Source organism: Saccostrea cucullata, unplaced genomic scaffold (genome assembly GCF_032062105.1).
Source record: "Saccostrea cucullata isolate Sc308-1 unplaced genomic scaffold, CSIRO_AGI_Scuc_v1 ctg1073, whole genome shotgun sequence".
Classification (NCBI taxonomy): domain Eukaryota; kingdom Metazoa; phylum Mollusca; class Bivalvia; order Ostreida; family Ostreidae; genus Saccostrea; species Saccostrea cuccullata.
Window position 1 is genome coordinate 4,940 of NW_026926768.1, and position 21,505 is coordinate 26,444.

General features: G+C 35.5%; 1 protein-coding gene across 1 annotated transcript; it reads left to right on the forward strand.

The window, feature by feature from the left end:
* The first annotated feature begins 9,933 nt into the window (after positions 1-9,933).
* On the forward strand, positions 9,934-11,059 carry LOC134272605 (polyubiquitin-like). The gene has a single exon (XM_062754821.1). It carries the CDS (start codon positions 10,072-10,074, stop codon positions 10,870-10,872), a length of 801 nt encoding a protein of 266 aa, XP_062610805.1. The 5' UTR covers positions 9,934-10,071; the 3' UTR covers positions 10,873-11,059.
* Positions 11,060-21,505: the final 10,446 nt, after the last annotated feature.

Here is a 21,505-nt window from a genome sequence, read left to right on the forward strand (position 1 = left end):
ATATGCTGTGGGTTCATAATTATATGTTGTGGTTCTTTTATTATATGCTGTGGGTTCATAATTATATGCTGTGGGTGTATTATTATATATTCTGTCGGTTTATTAGAAACTTAATATTCGAATCCGGACTTCTCGTTTTTGGAGTTTACCGCATGGCGCTTGCTCAAAATGGCTTACCGTAATAGGAACAAGTTTATCTTTTAAAAAAGATAGGTGAGCTAGCGCCGTACCAATTTTTAAAACACAGAAAGGAGGATCCGTAAACAAGTGATTCATTTTGCTGAATTCTTTAATTTTTATCGAGGCTGGAGAGTGATAAAGTTAGAATTCTTTTGTGAAGTGTATTTTATAGACACATAGGTAAAGAATCGAGGAGGGGGAGGGGGTGTTGACCTATTTGAGTTTCGGCGCAACGGAACATTTATGACCTTTACTGGAGAGAGGGGAGACTATATAATATGGAGAAGATGCCGATTGAGGCATTGTATGAGCTGGTTTAAAAATATAATTTCTTGGCATTTTAGCAAAGAAAATACAGAGGAGTTAAAAGGAATATAGAAAATAACTCAAAGTGTATGTTGTATATATAAAGAAATCCAGAGAGTTCCGAATGTGAAGATGTGAAGTAGCTTGGTCCTTTGGGTATTCTTTGTCAAGAAATGTTAGGTGAAAAGTCATACACATCAGATTTTTTTTAAAATACATAATGGATTTATTCGTTATTTTTAGTGTAAATTCTTGTTTATGGAATTTGTAAGATTGGCTGTATTGACCAATCAGAGATTATAGTCTATCTTTGGTTGTGCTTAACCTCCCTTGTCTTTGTTTAGAACAATCAGATAATGACTAGGGCTTTTCCGTCAGAAAAAATGGAAGTATTGCAAATATGTTGTTATCTTCAAAATGTAAGCTACACAATAAATAAACATATAGTTATTTAATGCTACAACATAATACAACGAAATTGTCTATCTATAGTATTTTTCACAGTTTTCCCAGAATGCACGACCGTGAAGCCGAGCATGCGTATTCAAGGACTTTGGACTAACGTAGCTGCTAGCGCTAGCAATGAGAGTACCAAATCCTCGGTTGAGCACATGGCTTAATTTGTGCTGCCACAAATAAAGCCATATCTGCTCATCGGGGGATTTGGTACTCTCATTGAGCGCTATCAACTACGTTAGTCCAAATTCCTGGAATATTTCTGGGAAAAATGTGAAAACTACCATAGATAGACCATACGATAACAATTTCGTTGTATCAATGAATAACTTTGTTTATTTATTGTGTAGTTTACACTTTAAAGTTAGCTATTGTGTAGTTTACACTTGAAAGATAACTGCATAATTGTAATATTTCAAATTTTCCCTTTTTTCTGACGGAAAAGCCCGAGTCATTATCTGATTGTTCTAAACAAAGACAAGGGAGGGTTTTTTTTGCCAGCGCTCGGCTTCACATTCGGGCATTCTGGGAAAACTTCACATGGTCTAGCTGTCAGTGAAAACGACCATAGGTACATGTAGATTGTACTATAACAATTTCGTTGTGTCATTAAGTAACACGGTTTTTTCTGTTTGATTCTGAAGTTTATTTGCAGTGTAACTTACACTTTAATGTAAAATATACGCAAGAAAAAACTTAGGTCATATAATGCAAAGATTCTAGACATCTAGCTACCACCTTCCTGGATGCCGTCAACCTCACAAAAAATCTCTTTTTTTCTTATCAAAGTTTATTGAATTAGCAAAACATACATTAATATGCGATTGATACAATGTGCACTTCCACACTAATATAATTTTAAATCTATAAAATACACTTCAAAAAAGATTATAACTCTAACCATCAGACTTCATACTCATTAAACATCAAAGACTTAAGCAAAATAAATTAGTTGCCAACGAATCTTCCTTTCTGTTTTTCCCATCATTACCTTTACTATTTAAAATGTCTATTGAAAGGTTGGTTGGCCCCCCACTTCTAACCATAGTAAAATGATATCAAGGATATGTAGTATTTTTTGGAAAAAATGGAAGTGAAAGGAAGCTTTCAAAAAAAGTTAGCTACCCCCCCCCCCCCCCCCACACACACACACACACGAAATAGGATTTTCGAGTTTGGTCTATTTCCTTTTTTTATGCTTGTCAACTTTTTCAAGTAAGTAAAAAATATTTTTCTCTGGTTGCCCCCGCCCCCCACTTTCAAAAACGAGGCTACATGCCTGCTGTATCTAAAATTGCTACGGCGCTAGCTTTTTTAAAAAAGAGATAAACTTGTTCCTATTACGGTTAGGCCTGTTGCAGTTGCCGCCATCTCCAAAAACGAGAAGTCCTGATTCGAATAGCTAGTTTCTAATAAATCGACAGAATATATAATAATAATACACCCACAGCATATAAATATGAATCCACAGCATGTAATAAAAGAACCACAGCATATAATTATGAACCCACAGCATATAATAATGAAACCACAGCATATAATAATGAAACCACAGCATATAATTATAGATCCACAGCATATAATTATGAACCCACAGCATATAATTATGAAACCACAGCATATAATAATAGATCCACAGCATATAATAAAAGACCCACAGCATATGATTATAAACCCACAGCATATAATAATAGATCCACAGGATATAATAATAGACCCACAACATATAATTATAGAACCACGGCATATAATATTGAACCCACAGCATATAATTATAGAACCACAGCATATAATAAAAGACCCAAAGCATATAATTATAAACCCACAGCATATAATTACAAACCCACAGCATATAATTATAGAACCACAGCATATTATATAATCATCTAACTTAAGGCAGCCATGGCGTTCCATAGATATTTGTTCTCTGTATATTTATATAATGGAGAGATACCACAAATGTATAGATTTTAATAATCTTTACCTCAAATCTGGTGGAATAAAATATATATACACTGTATATATATGATATGGATAAATTAAATTGAATTATCAATTTATGCGATTCCTTGATGCCATAAAATTGTATCAAAACCGTTTGTGTGTATAGTGTTACTTGATATGTATGTTACTTTAAATTACTTGTATAATTTGATAAAAAACAAGATGTGTTTGTGAAACACTGATGCCCCCGTATGGCAAAATTCTCACTGGAAAGCAATTGTGAAATTTGAGAGTAAGCCAATGGTAAAGTTTTTTAATAAGTACAAAAATCTCCAAGGTCAAGGTCAAAAGGTCAATATAATCAGTATCAAATGAAAGGTCTTGCCACATAGAATACTTATGTAGAGCATGAAAGCCCTAACCCTAACTGTTCAGAAGTCATGGCCAACGTTCATTTTTTTAAAAAAAAATAAGCCAAACTCCAAGGTGAATATCAAAGGGTCAAAGTTCTTGTTATAAAATGAAAGGTCTTGTCATAAGAATCAAATATGTAAAGTATGAAAGCACTAGCCCTAACTCTTTAAAAGTTATGGTCAAGGTTTGCTTTTTTAAAGTAGGTCAATCTCAAAGGTCAAGGTCAAAGGGTCAAAGTTCTTGATATCCTATGAAGGGTCTTCTCACAAGGATTATGTATATGAAGTATGAAAGCCCTATCTCTTACCGTTCAAAAGTTATGACCAAGGTTAAAGTTTTTTCACAAGTACAGAAATCTACAAGGTCAAGGTCAAAGGGTCAAGGTTGTTGGTATCCAATGAAATGTCTTTCAACAACCATTACATATGTGAAGTATAAATGTCCTGGTATCTACTGTTTGAAAGATATAACCAAAGAAAAGTTAAAAAATTTTCATGTAAAAGTGGGTCAAACTCCAAGGTCAAGGTGAATAGGTCAAATTTGATGGTATCCAAAGAAAGGTCTTGTCACAAGGAATACACGTGAAATATGAAAGTCATCGCTCCACTAAATCAAAAGTTATGGGCAAGGTTAAAGTTTTTGCGGACAAACAGACAAACAGAGAGACAGAGAGACGGTCGGACACGACAAAAGCTATATACCCCCGAAACTTCGTTTACGGGGGCATAAAAATGTCACTGCGGGCATGAAACGATTAAAGAGAAATTTGCACTAGGTCTGGAATCTACTGCGTAAATTTAAGATTTTCTGGCATAATGGTTCTTGAGAAGATTCATCTTCACAATATCAAAGTTTCGCAAAACCTTCAAAAACCCTTGACAAAAGTCGTTATTTAAAAGTGCAGTGGTGTAATGGATAAATATATACCATCCAAAGAATATTATCTTTCAGATCTGTAATTTTCAAGTCGCTTATGGCTATAGCACATATTTTAATATTTTTGAAATGATTTGTAGACTATCAATTAACAATATTTTACTTCAAATCCTACAAATATTGACATTTTCCACTTTAATTAAAAAAAAGGTCATTATTCTCTTTAAGGAAGGATATGGAGATAACGAACAGTATTCAATCTCAAAGTCAATAAAACAATACAAAATAGGAGCAGGCAAACACGGACCTCCGAAACATTAGAGGTGGGATCAGGCGCCATGGAGGAGTGAGTAGCCCCTGCTGACCGGTAAAAAATAAATAAAACGTACCTACAATAAATGCTGTTTTCTGACTCATTTAAGTCCTGGAGCGGTAACAAATGAAAAACAGTGGTAGCAGCTTTCTAGTCCGACTTCTAAATAGCCCTATTTTGTCAAGGGTTTGTGAAGAAGAACCATTTGGCATAAACGTGACATTGTGAAGATGGAATAGATTTTAAACGACCTTACCATTTTCTCATTTTTAAAAAAGCCATTAATCCTTAAAGAGGGCTCGATCCTTTATGTGAGCAAATAAGAATCTACTGCATCCACAAATAAATTTGAGGAAAGATTGATTAAAATTGAAAAGATTGAAAAATCGAAAATGATAAGTTTACATACGACAGACAAACAAAGATCAGTCTTCGATCAGAAAAGGTCACTTGACTCTTTGGCTAAGGAGAGCAGAACAGTTTCACTATTTTAATGGCAATATCAAAATCTGCCTCATATGTGAAAAATATATTGAGCTGTCACTTTGACAACAATCATGATGTAGAGAAGGGATCTCTTTCCTAGTGTTCTGCACTTCCAGACAAAACCATTCCTATAAAATCCCTTAAAGGTTTATTCTTAGCAATTCCTTAGAGTTTCTAATTCAAACAATAATCATTGTAAAGCGGTTTCCTATGTTGCAATATGGCTGATCTGCATCAAGACAGTTGTCAGCTATACAGTAAAGGTTGAGTTTTAATGTTGTCCAGTAAAAGTAAAACAAATCACCGAGCTGTTTTAGACTTAATCACATTACAACTTTGTAAACATTCAGTCGTTCATACATGTATTGCTTAATATGCCTGGGATGAAAATAACTTTGGACCCAAAGGAGGCTCTAGATTATGAGAGAGTTCATATAAAAGTGAAAGTCCTGCCCCAGAATATACATGTACTTGCTACTTTTAAGGCCTCATTTCAGGAATATCGCATAAATTCTGTTCTTGTGGATGTTTTACCTCTACACACGAAGGTCACGTGATGGTGGGTAGACAAGAATCCCTGCTAGTAAGTAACGCGCTAATTATAGCATGACCCATAAGAATTCTATTTGCATAAATATATCAATAGAAAAAAATATCATACATGTATTATTAATAAACGCATGATTTTTTTTAATGTGGAGACATGATTTTTTTAAAATATATAAAACACTATTTTATGCATAAATTGTAAATTATTTTTGATCGAACGAATTGAGCACTACACAAAGTTACTAACAATTTAACACCAAAATGGTCTCAGATGTCTGAAATAAAACCTTTCATTCTCCACAGATACGCTTGGATTCCAATCTTCTCTTTCAATACTAAAGAGGAACGTGACCACGCCCATTCTTTAGACATTGACTGTCTTTGAAGGACACCTCTCCTGGGAGGAGCTCTTTGATCCGCAACAACGCCGTTAGCTATATTTCGAAAGCGTACAGACTACAGATGGTACAAACACACCAGTGTTCGAAGAGAAAAAGTGATGGAAGGATCTTTTCACTCCTTCAGGTATCACATGCGTTTCAATCATTTTTATGTTAATTTTATATATTTAATCATGCAATGAAATGCATGGTCTATTTATTACATTTAAGGGAAGAGTGATGTTAATTTGAAAGTGTTTTGATTTTTCCCCTGTACTGTGCAAGGCTTCTGCGGTTATACAAAGGCTTCATGTTTATACAATCCCATTTCACATGTATGAAAAAAGACAACCAATCAACCTCTTGATTTTTATCACCAAAGGCATAGACCAGTCTTGCCTCCCTCCTTTGCATTGTGGGAGAAGGTGACAATATTCTGAATCCAAATCTTACTAAGAGATAATTTTTTATGAAACTTGTACCCAATGAGCACCGACATCGACTCCAGATGAATAAGTGTCCTGAGGCGGGGCACCTGTTAGAGCCGCCATATTTGCCACATTACATATCCTCTTATAGCTATGTTCGGTAAGGCCACTTATTATGTAACAGATCAGCATCAAAGTATCTTTGGGTTTCATTTCTGTATCATTATCAATTTATCATTGTCTTAAATGAATTTATGTTCTTTCGATTTATGTGTTTTCTGCAGTCTAATGCATTCTTAGTCTGTTTAAACTTTAAACTAAGTTTACATGAAGAGCATATCGCATAAATATCATGCAAAGAAAACCACATGAAAGTTAAAAAAAAAAAGATTTGTGTGAATATCATATAAACTTTTATTCAGATGATATTCACATAAAAATATATTTATATAATTTTCATATTATTTTCACATAATTTTCAAATAAAAAGATAATCACATCAATATCATGTAAGCCACTTTTCCCTGCGTTTACTAAATTGCAGTCAATGAAATATGGTTGATTTTAGTTTAAAGGTGACGCACTTCATTAACATTTCTTTTGACTTAGATTTCAACAAGCAAATTCAAAGAATTGTGGTCCCCCATTTTCGGTGTCTTTGTGGGTGAAATGTCATTTTTTATGACATATTGTGTCAAATATTGTCAAAGGTAATGCGCATGTCAGATATGAAAGCCCTTTCTCTTCTCAATCAAAAGTTATAAGGAAGTGAACCTGATGACCCCGTATGACAAAATAGATTAAATATATTGGTAGTTTCTTAAGAAAGGTCTTGCCACAATTATTACATACGTGAAGTATGAAAGCCCTTGCCCGAACCGTTCAAAAGTTATGGCCAAGATTAAAGTTTTTAAAGAGTAAATATAGGTCAAACTCCAAGGTCAAGATCAAAGTGTCAAAGTTCATGGTATCCAATGAAAGGTCTTCTCACAATGATTACATATGTGAAGTATGAAAGTCCTAGCCCTTACCATTCAAAAGTTATGGCCAAGGTTAAAGTTTTTTCATAAGTACGGAAATCTCCAAGATCAAGGTCAAAAGGTCAAAGTTGTTGGTTGCAATGAGAGGTCTTGCCACAAAGAATATGTATGTGAAATATGAAAGCCGTAGTAGCTACCTTTCAAAAGTTATTACCAAAGTAAAAGTGGAATTTTTGTGTAAAATTGGGTCAAAATCCAAGGTCAAAGTCAAAAGGTCAAATTTGGTGGTATCCAAAGATCAAAGGTCTTGTCACACATGTGAAATATGAAAGTCATAGCTCCACTTAATCAAAAGTTATGAGCAAGGTTAAAGTTTTTGTGACGGACATACAGACTGACTGACAGACTGACAGACGAATGAGATTTAATGTCCCTTCGCTTTCGCGAAAGCGGGGGACAATTAAATGCATCGTATATTGAAAATAAAAATGTCCCTTATGTCCCTGCAAACCAAAACGAAACAAGAATCGATAAGGAATCCTCACAAACAGTCGTTGTGAAAGAGAAAGAAAAATAAGGTAAAATGTCTCTTCCTTCATTTGAATGATCTTTACATAAGTCGATAGATTATTATAAGGACATTTATTTAGGTAATAATTTCTTATTGATACTCCAAAAAGTTTTACGATTAAGCATTTGGCTGTGAATCTCTGTAGATTTTAGCAGTTATTACCGGCCGCCAGGAGGCGGTCGGTTATTTGATATGAAAGTTTGAAGTCGTCGTGCGTTTCTGCGGAGTTAAAACAATTTATTAAATAAAAATTTTTAACATTCATATTATAGAATATTAAACAAAGATTGTCTAAATGTTTAACAAAAAGCACAATAATCATACAGTTAAATTTTTTATAAATAATGGGTAAATGTTTCATCCAATCCTGATTGTCAAACTGTGACATGACAGAAGTGCGGAAAAAATTAGCACGAGTGTTAGGAATAGTCTAAAACAAAGACCGCATCGTATATCAACAATTTTACTTTCTCTTTTTAAACAGGATTTATTGTATTTATTTTAAAATAACGTGCATATTCATACATTTCCTATGGAAATTTTTCAAAAATATGATGAAATATTGTTTTCTTAAACGCACAGAATCTTAAGAGATTTTGGTCCAGGTGACAAGGATAAAGCGCGTTTTACAATGTGCCTTGGCATTTCCCGCCACATCTCAACACCAAAACAAAGAGAAAATGTAGTGTTGGATCTAAAGTGAGTTGGGGAGGGGGGGTGGTGGTTAACATCTTATGAGAGCTAGCGAGGAGCCCACATATTTATTGCGTTTTTATGAAAGTAAAGCTACATCTATAGTTATAGCTAAGTTTAAACTTTAGTTTTGTACTTTTTAGGTAAAAACTATACATAAACATCAAACTTCCACCGAGATCTATATATAGTTTGCTTATACATGTAATATTCATGAAGAATATCGTCAATGTCGTAGGAAGTCTTTCATGTCAAGGAGATATTCTAACAGATAAATAAAAGAAATTTTGATAACAGGAACACGCAAATTTCAGTTTCTATAATTACTTCATGAAAGGAACAATTAATTGATCTGCGGCCGATTTTTGACGCTTGCGTCAATATATGTTTCTTGTGAATATATTTCATAAATTAGAAGAATATCAACATACTAGTGTTTACAAAATACCTATCGACCTTTAATATTCTGTAATGTATTTTTTTTTTACTTATCTCTATTCAAAATGAAGTAAGAATAAATTGAGGTTTTTTGAATTTCCATGAAAGTTTTAATCGAATAAAACAATTAAATCAATATGAAATTAAAGTACTGAATGTACTGAAAATATAAAAAAAAACACTGGTCGATCTCATTAATCCTGTAAACGTAACGCAACAGAAACCCACAGAGAATCATGGTCTTTCCTAGTTTATGACTATAATACAGATACCATTAATAATAAATCGAATGTGGAATCTCTTAAACATACATCATAGAAAGTATGTATACACAGAGCTAGAAATGTACAGGTTCACATTCTGTCGACAAGGGATGCTTACTCATTCTAGTCACCTGATTCCACCTGTAGAAATTTTGGAAGGGGGTTTATCTGTGTTTTATGCTTTGTTCACATTTTGTTTTTGTTTTGTTGTTGTTGTTGAGATCGATCATTGTTCGTTATCTTAATTTTAATACCCCGCTTGAAAAGTGACAGGGTATACTAGTATAGTGATCGGGATGTCCGTCCGTCCGTCTGTAAGTATGTCCGTCCGTATGTAATGTAATTTTTTTTTTTTAAAAAATCATTAATTGGGGTCTGTTACTTATGTATATACATGTATACTCTTTACCTGGAAACACGATGTAAAACATGCCTTCATGTCTTTCACAAGAAGATTTAAAAAGTTATGCAATATATGTTTTCCCCCTTAATTCAAAACTCAATGGTTCGAGTTCATGGACCCAGCGGTAATGAGACATTAGTTTGCTCTTTTTTGTTTTAGAGCCATGAGGATATGTGTGAAAACACTAACCGGAAAGACAATTACTCTTGAGGCTGCACCCTCGTACACCATCAAAACTATAAAGAATAAAATTGAAAGGAAAGATGGTTATCCCCCTGATCAGCAGAGATTGATATTTGGGAAAGAAAAGGTGGAAGATGACCATACCCTTTCCCATTACAATATTCAACCATAATCAACTCTTCAGTTGATTATATGTCTGAAAGAAGGAATGCAGATATTTGTCAAAACTCCCTCGCAGGGAACCATGACACTTGCAGTTGAGCCCTCGCATACAATTGGAAGTGTCAATACTATGATGAAAGACAGACTGGGAATGCCTGAAGAAGAACAGAAATTGGTGTTTCAGGATAAACCACTCAATGATGGTTGTTCTCTCTACGATTGTGACATTCAGACAGAATCTACGATTCGCTTGATTCCACGTTTGCAAGAAAAAATACAAATTTTTGTTGAGACACTATCAAGAAGAACAATCCCTTTTGAAGTTCAACTAACAGACACTATTGACAATATTAAAACAAAGATTGGAGACAAAGAAGGAATTCCTCCAGATAATCAAGTATTGTCATTTTTAGGAAAAACACTGAAAAATGTTTGCACCCTTTTTGATTACAACATTCAGAATAGGTCAATTCTTCTGCGTGTGCAACAGAATCGAAGGATGAAGCTATTTATCAGGACCCCTACCGAAACAACCATTACACTTGAAGTAAATCCATCAGATACCATTGAAAATGTCAAGATCAGGATACAGGAACGACTAAGAATTCCCGTAGAACAGCAGAAATTGATTTTTGAAGGAAAACCGCTCTCTGATGATCATTCACTTGATGAATACGGCATTCGACGGGGGTTTTCTGTTTGCTTAGTTCTGCGTTTGGAAGAAAAAATGAATCTTTTTGTTAAGATATACAATAGAACTATACCTCTTACAGTTAAACTGTCAGATACTATCGAAAGTGTCAAACGTAGGATTCAAGATTGTGAGGGATTTGTCCCTGACAATTAACAACTGATGTTGATGGGGAAATTACTAAAAAATGGGTGCACCCTTTATGATTATAATATTCAGGAGGGCTGCACTGTGCAACTCAGATATATGACGGTTGGTCCACCTGCATCATAATTCTTTCAGAGTATAATTAATAGGAACATGTCAATATGCACAGATGCTGTCACCTGATTCTTCCGAATGAACTCTATATTACGGTGGGGAAAACATACAAGAACCCCCTATACCAATAAAACCTTGCTGGAAGTACATGTACATTGAGTTGGTTTGGGGTCAAACTATACGAGAACCATTAATTACGAGATATTATTAATTATGTAAAATACTCTTGTCCTTTAGATACATACATACATGTAGGTTAAGGAAAAGCGTTCACTCAATAGACTATCAAGCTAGATACCCTAAGCCTTTTTAAAGAGACAAGAGGCCCATGGGCCTTGTAGGTCACCTGAGCATCATGCAACAACTTTCCAAAGATTGAATTTGGTTCATGTTTTAAACTATACATCATGGCATTCACAATTTTGAAAGGGGGTACCATTGCTAATCATAACTATACACTTAGCATGTTTAGTTTGGTTACTTAATACCCCTAGACAGAGTAGGGGAACAAAAAATGCATTTCAACTAATCAGTAATATTCAGCAATAATCAGTAGTGCCACTACCACACATGAACCCCTGACCCTTGGTCCACACATTGCACAATATTTGAAAAGGCACATTTGCGTATCAAAAATGTTTGATTAATACCAAGGAGCAGATTTCAAACAATTAATTCATTTTCAGTATTTAAGTAGACACCCCTCTATGGTACACCTGACCCAGGGGCCTTGAAATTCTCAATGCAGGAAGAATGGCCTTGCTCATCATACCTATATATTAGGTAATTAATCTGCTAAATACCCAGGAGCAGAGAAGAACGTTTTCAAAGATTTAATGTATTTTCACTATATAATCAATAGAGCCCCGCCCTAACACCAGAACCCCTGGCCCTTAGGCCATAAAATTCACAATTTTGGAAGAGGCATTCTTCCTCATCATAACTATATACTTAGTTTGTTTAATACCCAGGAGCAGAGAAGAAGATTTTCAAAGAATTAATGTATTTTCACTACATAATCAATATAGCCCCACCCTAACACCAGAACCCCTGACCCCGGGGCCATAAAATTCACAATTTTGGAAGAGGCATTCTTCCCCATTATAACTTTGTACTTACTTAGTTTATTTAATACCTAGGAGCAGAGGAAGATTTTTCAAAGAATTAATGTATTTTCACAATATAATCAATAAAGTCCCACCCTAACACCAGAATCCCTGACCCTCGGGCCAAAAAATTCACAACTTAGTTAGTTTATTTAATAACCAGGAGCAGAGAAGAAGATTTTCAAAGAATTGATGTATTTTCACTATATATAATCAATAGAGCCCCGCCCTAACACCAGAACACCTGACCCAGCGGCCATAAATTTCACAATTTTGGAAGAGGCATTCTTCCACATCATAAATATGTACTTAGTAAGTTTTTAGCTCACCTGAGCCGAAGGCTCAAGTGAGCTTTTCTGATCACATTTTGCCCGGCGTCTGTCTGTCTGTCCGTCTGTCTGTCTGTAAACTTTTCACATTTTCGACTTCTTCTCAAGAACCGCTGGGCCAATGTCAACCAAACTTGCCACAAAGCATTCTTGGGTAAAGGGGATTCAAGTTTGTTCAAATCAAGGGCCACGCCTTCATTCAAGGGGAGATGATTGGGAATTAATGAAAATTTGGTGGTATGCTTTAAAAATCTTCTTTTCAAGAACCACTGTGCCAGGAAAGATGAAAATAATGGGAATACATCCTCAGGTAGTGTAGATTCAAGTTTGTTAAAATCATGACCCCCGGGGGTAGGGCGGGGCCACAATAGCCGACCAAAATTTTACATAGAAATATATAGGAAAATTCTTTAAAAATCTTCTTCTCAAAAATAGCAAAGCCATAATTGATCACATTTATATGGAAGCATCCTCAGGTAGTGTATATTCAAGTTTGTTCAAATCGTGACCCCCGGGGGTAGGGCGGGGCCACAATGGTCGACCAAAATTTTACACAGAAATATATAGGAAAATTCTTTAAAAATCTTCTTCTCGAGAATAGCAAAGCCATAATTGATCATATTTGTATGGAAACATCCTCAGGAAGTGTGGATTCAAGTTTTTTCAAATCTATACCCCCGGGGGTAGGGTGGGGCTAAAATGGCCGACCAAAGTTTTACATAGAAATATATAGGAAAATTCTTTAAAAATCTTCTTCTCTAGAATAGCAAAGCCATAATTGATCATATTTATATGGAAGCATCCTCAAGTGGTGTAGATTCAAGTTTGTTCAATCATGACCCCCGGGGGTAGGGCGAGGTCACAATGGCCGACCAAAGATTACATAGAAATATATAAGAAAATTCTTTAAAAATCATCTTCTCGAGAATCGCAAAGCCATGATTGGTCATGGGACTACTTTTGGATTTAATTTTTTCAATAATAAACTAATTTCTACTTTTTCCTAGCCACAGTGCTCATGTGAGCGATGAGGCCCATGGGCCTCTTGTTTTAATACGCAGGAGCAGAGAAGAAGATTTATAAAGAAATAATGCATTTTCACTATACAATCAATAGAGCCCCGCCCTAGCACTAGAACCCCTGACCCTGGGGCCATGAATTTCACAATTTTGGTAGAGGACTTGTAATGGTCATTACATTCATGCTAACAGTTTGACTGCTTGATGTCCAGGAGCATAGAAGATTTTTAAAGATTGCATTAATTTTAGTGGTTTTGGCCCCACCCTTCAGGCCCCAGAGGGACAGGGACCATGAAATTCACAATTTTTGTTTCCCTTCACGCATAGATGCTTTATGCCAAATTTGGTGGAAATTCATTGAGTGGTTGCAGAGGAGAAGCTAAAAAAAGTTTACGACCGATTGACGACGAACGACGTACGGCGACGGACGAAAACAGATAGCAATAGGTCACCTGAGTGAATCAGGTTACCTAATAAATATATGGAGAATACGAACAGTATTCGAGCTCCGAAGTCCATGCATAAAACAAAACACAATAGGAGCATAACAAACATAAATAAATAGATAAAGCAAACATGGACCTCAGAACATGAGAGGTGGGATCAGGTGCCATGGAGGAGTATTCTCCATTTCGTGTATGTTGTCATTTCTATGGCACGCCAAATTCACAAAAATGAGATAATCATAGTTTCACAATTGATAAACTAGATTTATCGACTGTAAACTATAGTTTACAAACCGTAAACTATAGTTAACGATTCGTTAAGTATAGTTTTCATCTGTAAAACTATATTTAACGGTTGTTAACTATAGTTTACGAATGTTAATTTAAGTTTATCTGTCTGTAATAAAGCGTTAACAATAGATTTTGTTGATAAACATAGATTCAGGTTTGTAAACTATAGTTTACAATCGTAAACTATAGTTAAGAGTTGTTAATCATAGTTTCACAAATTGTGAAACTATATTTATCAGATCGATAACTATAGTTAACGGTTTGTAAACTATAGTTTACAAATTGTGAAACTGTATTTATCAGATAATCTATGTTTTGCAATCGCAAATGATTGTTTTCGGTGTTAAGTATAGTTTACGGTTGTGAAACATAGATTATCGCGTTAACTATGGTTTACAAATGTGAAATATAGATTAACGTTGTTAATTATAGTTTACGGTTTGTAAACTATAGTTTACAACCGATAAACCTAGTTTATCGATTGTGAAACTATGATTATCTCATTTTTGTGAATTTGGCGTGCCATACATTTCTGTTAGTTGCATTATAATGTCTCTCGTTCTTTTTTTTTAACCTACAATTAAAATATCTGAATTCAACAAATATTTTGCTGAAAGAAATTCAATCTGTTTAAAATCATTCCATGAATTCAGATCTGTTTTGATAAATAAAAAGAGTTCATAAACAAAAAGAGAAAAAGAAAAAAGAAATTTTAATATTTTTATATTATATGTAGACTACACAACTTCAGTGCTACATTGTACTTTACATGCAAAGTTTCATGAAAGCCTACCATCTTAGCATTTTGAAGGATTATCTTAAAATACAGCCGATTTACTATCGTATGGAGAAGTGCACTTCAAAGCATTTTATGAAAATATTATGATAGTTTATTTGCTCATATTTCAATCGATGATTGGGAACTATTACCCTATTGTGCATTGTATGTAAACAACACAAAATTTAAGAGTATTCTGGTTTCCAGAAGAGGCATCGCAAAATGTTAAAATTTACGATTCTTCCTTATACGCAATTGACCAATTCTCTCTGAAGGATTCGTACAAAAATGATAAGTATGTATGTGTCGTTGTAGCTGCAGAACTGTAGCGTTATGGTTATATATATTTTTGTCTTTGACCATGTAACGCTGCAGATCCCGTAATGCAAAAATGTGCAATTTACGGCGCAAGATTTTTTGCGCACTGTTTGGGAGAATTTCTCTAATTTCCAACATTGATAAATCTTCTACCTTTTCCTCCATAATTCTAAACACATTTTAAAATAAATTTGTATATTTCATTTACCTCCCAACCCTTTATATTCGTCTCTACAAGTGATAAACTCGCTTGAATTATAATTTTCTGCAATCCCTTGGAGAATTCAAATCAAGCTAGTTTATCGCCTGTAGAGACGACTATAAAGGGTTGAGAGGAGGATAAAATATACAGATTGGTTTAAGAATGTGTCTGGATATAGGGGGTAAAAGGTAAATGATTTACCGAAATTGTAAAGTGGAGAAATTCTCCCAAACATGGCGCAAAATATCTTGCGCCGTAAATTGCACAATTTCGCATTTCGGGACCTGTAGCGTTATGGCCAAAGACAAATAATATATAAAATCATATTGCTACAGTTAACTGCAGCTAGGTTGTGTAGATAAAATATCGTAAAAGATGTTCAATGGTCATGAATGGTTATAAACACGTCGCCACCAGTGCATTTCCTCAGTGCATTTCCTCTGACAGTGTAAATGAGTGCGTTTTTTGTTTTTTTTTTTTTTTTTTGAGAATGGAGGTATTGGATGTTATTTGAAGTAAATACAGGCACCTGGCATTACTTATTTTTCTATTGATAAAAAAATTTATATTCTGTGACAGTTGAGATCTTTATTGAATATTTATTAATTATTAATAATATTCCAGTAATTGATTATTACTTGTGTACATTAACTGATATTAAATTAGCATAAATCTATGTTTATTATGTAATATTTACATTTGCAAATGTTTTCCTTTATATAACACTATTGAAAGCAATGTGTATCTATATCTGTATAAATACAGGTACGGGGTCAAGAGGTCAAAGATGTGCGTATGGATAATCGTTTGACGTAATTTCTCAGTGACGTCATAAAGGGTCGACGCGCGTTCAGAGGATAACATACATGCCGTTGGGTTTGAAAAATAACGCATTTCACACGTTAAAAGTCACAATCAGGCAAATATAAAGTATGAATAAGTTACAAATGTAAATATAAGTAATAAGGTATCATTTTAAAACATCTATCGGGCTATAAATACGGGTTGGTACGAGATTAAATTCATCATAAAGCCCGAAGGGCTTTATGGAATTTAATCTCGTGACCAACCCGTATTTATATCCTGATAGATGTTTAAAAATGATACCTTATTTCTTAATAAAATATACCTATTGTTATTTTGTTAGCGTAATACTTATTGTTCTATTGATTTTGCGCTAAACGTCATTTTTATGTTATGAGTATGACGTCACAGTACGTCCCGGCCCGGGTTAGCCCGACGGTATCATTACTGACGACTGTTGTAATTTTGAAGAGTGCTGATTTTTATACTGAAGGAAGTGAACGTGTTTAGAGGAGAGAGCGGTCTATATTTGACCTGTAAGCATTGTTATCATTGTTATGGATGTTTTATTATTGTAATTAAATAAACGGTTAAAACTGAAATCAATTCCTGTTAATTGATTCTGGGACTATTGCCGTATTGGGCAACCGCCCGTTACATATTTTGGGGGCTTCGTCCGAGGGATATCGATTCTAGTTTTAACTGTTGTTTTGTATTGTGTAGTATAAGGAAGAAAAAGCCAATGGCTTCAAATGAATCGTTTTTACACAACTTGTCAAGTGGTTTTAATGGGTTTGTGAAATTTTTCACACCAAGTTTCTTAATGCGCGGACCGACTACAGACGATAAGTCTGTTACCTTAGATCAAAACAGATCTTCCGAGAATAACGGCGAATGTAGATACATGTCCACATGTGATAAATCAGTAACTAATAAAAAACTTCAGAACTTACCCCTAGACATCGATTGTTCAGAGACCGAGTACGAGTCCGAGCGCGTATATCATGGAATGTATGATCCGCCTCTTGTCAGTCATGGAAAGAACGATAACTCGGTCGTTAGACCTAAATCTTATCCAGACAATGCCCGGTGTTTTTCAAAATCAGATCATGAATTTAACACGTGTACTTGTCCGCGAAACAGAAATTGTAGTTCAATCACTTATCTTTCATCACAGAAACGTGATCCGTACCTCTTTCCAGATACACAAGTGCATGCGCACGCTGAATCAGATTTGTTTTCATGTTCACAAGAAAATCCTCACCACTGTTTTGGTATGAATGAAGACTTATCGTGTGATTCAAAACAACGAGTGTCAAATAGGAGAATAAATACTCCTGACATAGTTGAAACATTCACACATAATCCAAAACGTGAAAGAAACACAAGAAATCCCCTCGATTCTAAACATGTCGCGCCGTCAACATTTACAAATCACGTGACTCGGAGAGGCCCAAAAGGGGCAAATGTCGATTTTAATGAACACGCTTTTTACAATGACTTAGAAAATACAAACTTTGGAGAAAAAGCTGCAAATGTACAGAAAAGTACAAAGCTTGTAAATAGAAAGCCGAAAGAACCAGACACTTTTGACGGAAATAAAGTTGAATGGAATGATTATGTGTGTCATTTTGAGCAAGTGGCTGAGTGGAATGAATGGAATGATCATGAAAAAGCGCTTCAACTTGCTATGAGTCTACGAGGTGTAGCCCAGCGCGTGTTAGGAGAATTACCCAGAGAAATTTTATGTCAGTACGAGACATTTAAATCTGTATTAATGCAGAGATTCTGCCCACCTGAACGAGTTACAGCATATCGCTGTGAGTTTAGAAATAGACGTCGCAATCGCGAAGAATCAGTAGTCGAATATGGCTATGCGCTTAAGCGTCTCGCGAGTCGCGCATTTCCGTCTATACCTATAGAAATGAGAGAGAGTTTAATTGTCGAGCAGTATATTTCCGGGTTAGGAAATCAAGATATCAAAAGACACATTCAGTTCGCACACCCGAGCACCCTGGATCGAGCTATATCATTAGCTGTAGAGTTTGAGGCCTTTGAGGGTTCGTACAGTGTACTACGGAAACCGAACGAGTCCGTTCATTCGAATGTTATGGTTTTGACAAACGCAGGAAATTCTGAAAAGAATATTCAGAAAACCTCACGTCATTCAAACCTTGAGACCTCTAGACTTGACAGATTAGAGAATTCGATGAGAGATGTCAAAGAATCTCTAAAGAATTTATTAAATAAACCGAAAAGACCCAGTCAGGTAGAGAAAACTGAACAGAGCCCGCCTATTAAATCGCGAGACTCTCAAAAGTTCACTTGTTTTAATTGCAATGAGGAAGGTCATATAAGTCGCAACTGTCCAAAGAAGAACTCAAGTTACGCGAGAAACGAGTCAGTTAGGACTCCAAGGACACAACAGTCCGAGGAGAATACTGATTTAAACTAGAACGAGCTGGGATGGAGGCCACAGGCTCAGCTCAGAAAAACAATTGTGATAAAAATTTTGATAAAAATGAAAGGCCATTGAATAGCTTTAGGTTAGCTGCTATTTCTCAACACTGCTGGTTTATAAAAGTTTCAGTAGGAAACTCAGATATTAATATGCTTGTAGATACGGGTTCTGCGGTTACTCTGCTGTCGAAGCAAATATTCGATTCTTTGAGAAATGTAAAACTGGAGAACGAATCGTCTATTTTGACGACCGCTGATGGAGAACCTATGTCCGTGTTAGGTCGTTGTACCTTGAATTTAGGGATCGCGAATGACGAATTCAGTCAATCGGTTATGGTAGCCGATTTAGGAAATCTCGAAGGAATTCTCGGATTAGACTTTTTAGCTCGTAATCATGTCACTTTTGATACCGGCAGAGGTGTTTTGATATCTAAAAATTTTGACTTGGCCTTAACAAACGACTCAACGTCAGAAAATTCGTGCGCTCGCGTTCACTTAATTCAAACATGTAAAATTCCCGGAGAGTCAGAAATATTTCTAAAAGGGAAAATCAAAGGGAAATTGCCCGAAATTGACAGTATTTTAGAACCATTTGAAGGTTATATGGGTGAAAAACATGTCATTATACCAAAGTCAATAATAAAGTCAAAAGACTCAGAAGTGGTGTTTTCTGTTTTAAACCCTACCCCAGAGACAGTCATATTAAAGAAAAACGCTTATGTTGCTTCTCTTGAGCCTGTAACAGTAATTTATCACCAAAAACAAGTGTCTAAAGACTTTAGACAAGACAATCACGGACTGTTAACGAAAGACTTACCAGAACATTTAAGTCCTCTTATGTCTAATGTTTCTGACAGATTGTCAGCAGATGAGAAAAATAAACTTAAACAAGTTTTAGCTCAGTACTCTGATATATTTGTCGGACCAGATGGACGAGTAGGTCAAACAGACCTAGTCCACCACAAAATCAAGTTAAAAGATCAAACGCCTGTAAAAATTCCTGCTAGGCGACTGCCTATACACCAACGCGAGATAGCTAATGAAGAAATAGACAAAATGCTAAATCAAGGCATCATTGAGTCGAGTGAATCACCATGGGCAGCGCCCATCGTATTGGTTAAGAAAAAGGATAATACCACTCGATTTTGCGTTGATTATAGAAAATTAAATTTGAAAACAATCAAAGATAGCTATCCTTTGCCGAGAATCGATGATTCTTTAGATTCACTTTCAGGTGCCCAATACTACTGTACTTTAGATCTCGCTCAAGGATTTTTCCAAGTAAAAATGTCAGAGGAGGATAAGCCTAAAACGGCTTTCGCGACTCACCGTTGGCTGTACCAATTTCGCGTTATGCCCTTCGGATTGGCCAACAGTCCTAAGACATTCGAACGACTTATGGAACTTGTTCTAAACGGGTTGCAATGGGAACGTTGTCTCGTTTATCTTGACGACGTGATTGTCTTTGGTAAAACGTTTACGGAAACTCTAGACAATTTGAAACAAGTTTTTGACAGATTCAAAAGTGCTAAATTAAAACTAAAACCCAAAAAGTGTACATTTTTCCAAGATGAAGTTCGATATTTAGGACACATTGTGTCAGTCGACGGAATAAAATGCGATGAAGAGAAAATCAAGGCAGTCAACGACTGGCAGAATCCTGAATCTGTTACCGATGTTCGAAGTTTTCTGGGTCTTGCGTCATACTACAGAAAATTTATTCAGAATTTTTCAACATTAGCCTTTCCATTAACGCAACTTACTCAGAAAAACAGAAAATTTTCCTGGACCGATGAATGCGACGAAGCATTCCAAAAGCTGAAAGAAGCTTTAGTTTCCGCACCCATCTTGTCTTACCCCACACGTTTCGGTCAATTTGTGCTAGACACAGACGCGAGTAATTCCGGAATCGGCGCGGTCTTGTCGCAAATTCAAGATGGCGAGGAGCGAGTCATCGCTTATGCTAGCAAGACTCTTTCTCGTTCTCAGCGGAGTTATTGCACAACATACCGAGAATTACTTGCTGTAGTTTCATTTGTGAAACATTTTAGATATTATCTGAGTGGTAAGAACTTTTTAATTCGGACAGATCATTCATCTTTAATTTGGCTCAGAAACTTCAAAGAACCGGAAGGAATAGTAGCTAGATGGCTCTCGTTACTCGATACTTACGATTTTCATATCGAACACCGCAAAGGAGTATCGCATGGTAATGCAGATGCGTTATCGCGTAGACCACGACGCAGATGTTTACGCACTGAGTGTGACCAATGTGGAAAAGAGCAAGTTAGCTCTGCGATTGTCAGTTCCGTAGATTTGAAAAATAATTCAAACAAAGATGCGTCCCCACAAGAATCTGATAAGTCATGTCAGACTTCAGAATCCGAACAACGGGAAATGCAGGAACCAAACTGGTTACCTCACTGGAGTCATGAAAGTTTAATAGAAGCACAAATAAATGACAAATCTATTGGTCAAATTCGAGAGTGTTTGAAAAATGGCGAAGATATATCTAAATTAAAGAGTACTAGTATGGAAATGACAGCTCTAATACGAGAGCGACAGTTATTGAAAGTTGAAAATGAAATCTTATATCGAATGTGGAAAAACGAAAATGGTTTGACATATTTACAAACAGTTGTGCCTAGAGTTCTTAGAATCGAAATTTTGAACCATTTACACAATACAAAGTCAGCTGGACATTTAGGTCGAGAAAAGACCCTGGGTAAAGTTAGGGCTAGGTACTACTGGCCAGGGATGACAAGCGATGTATCT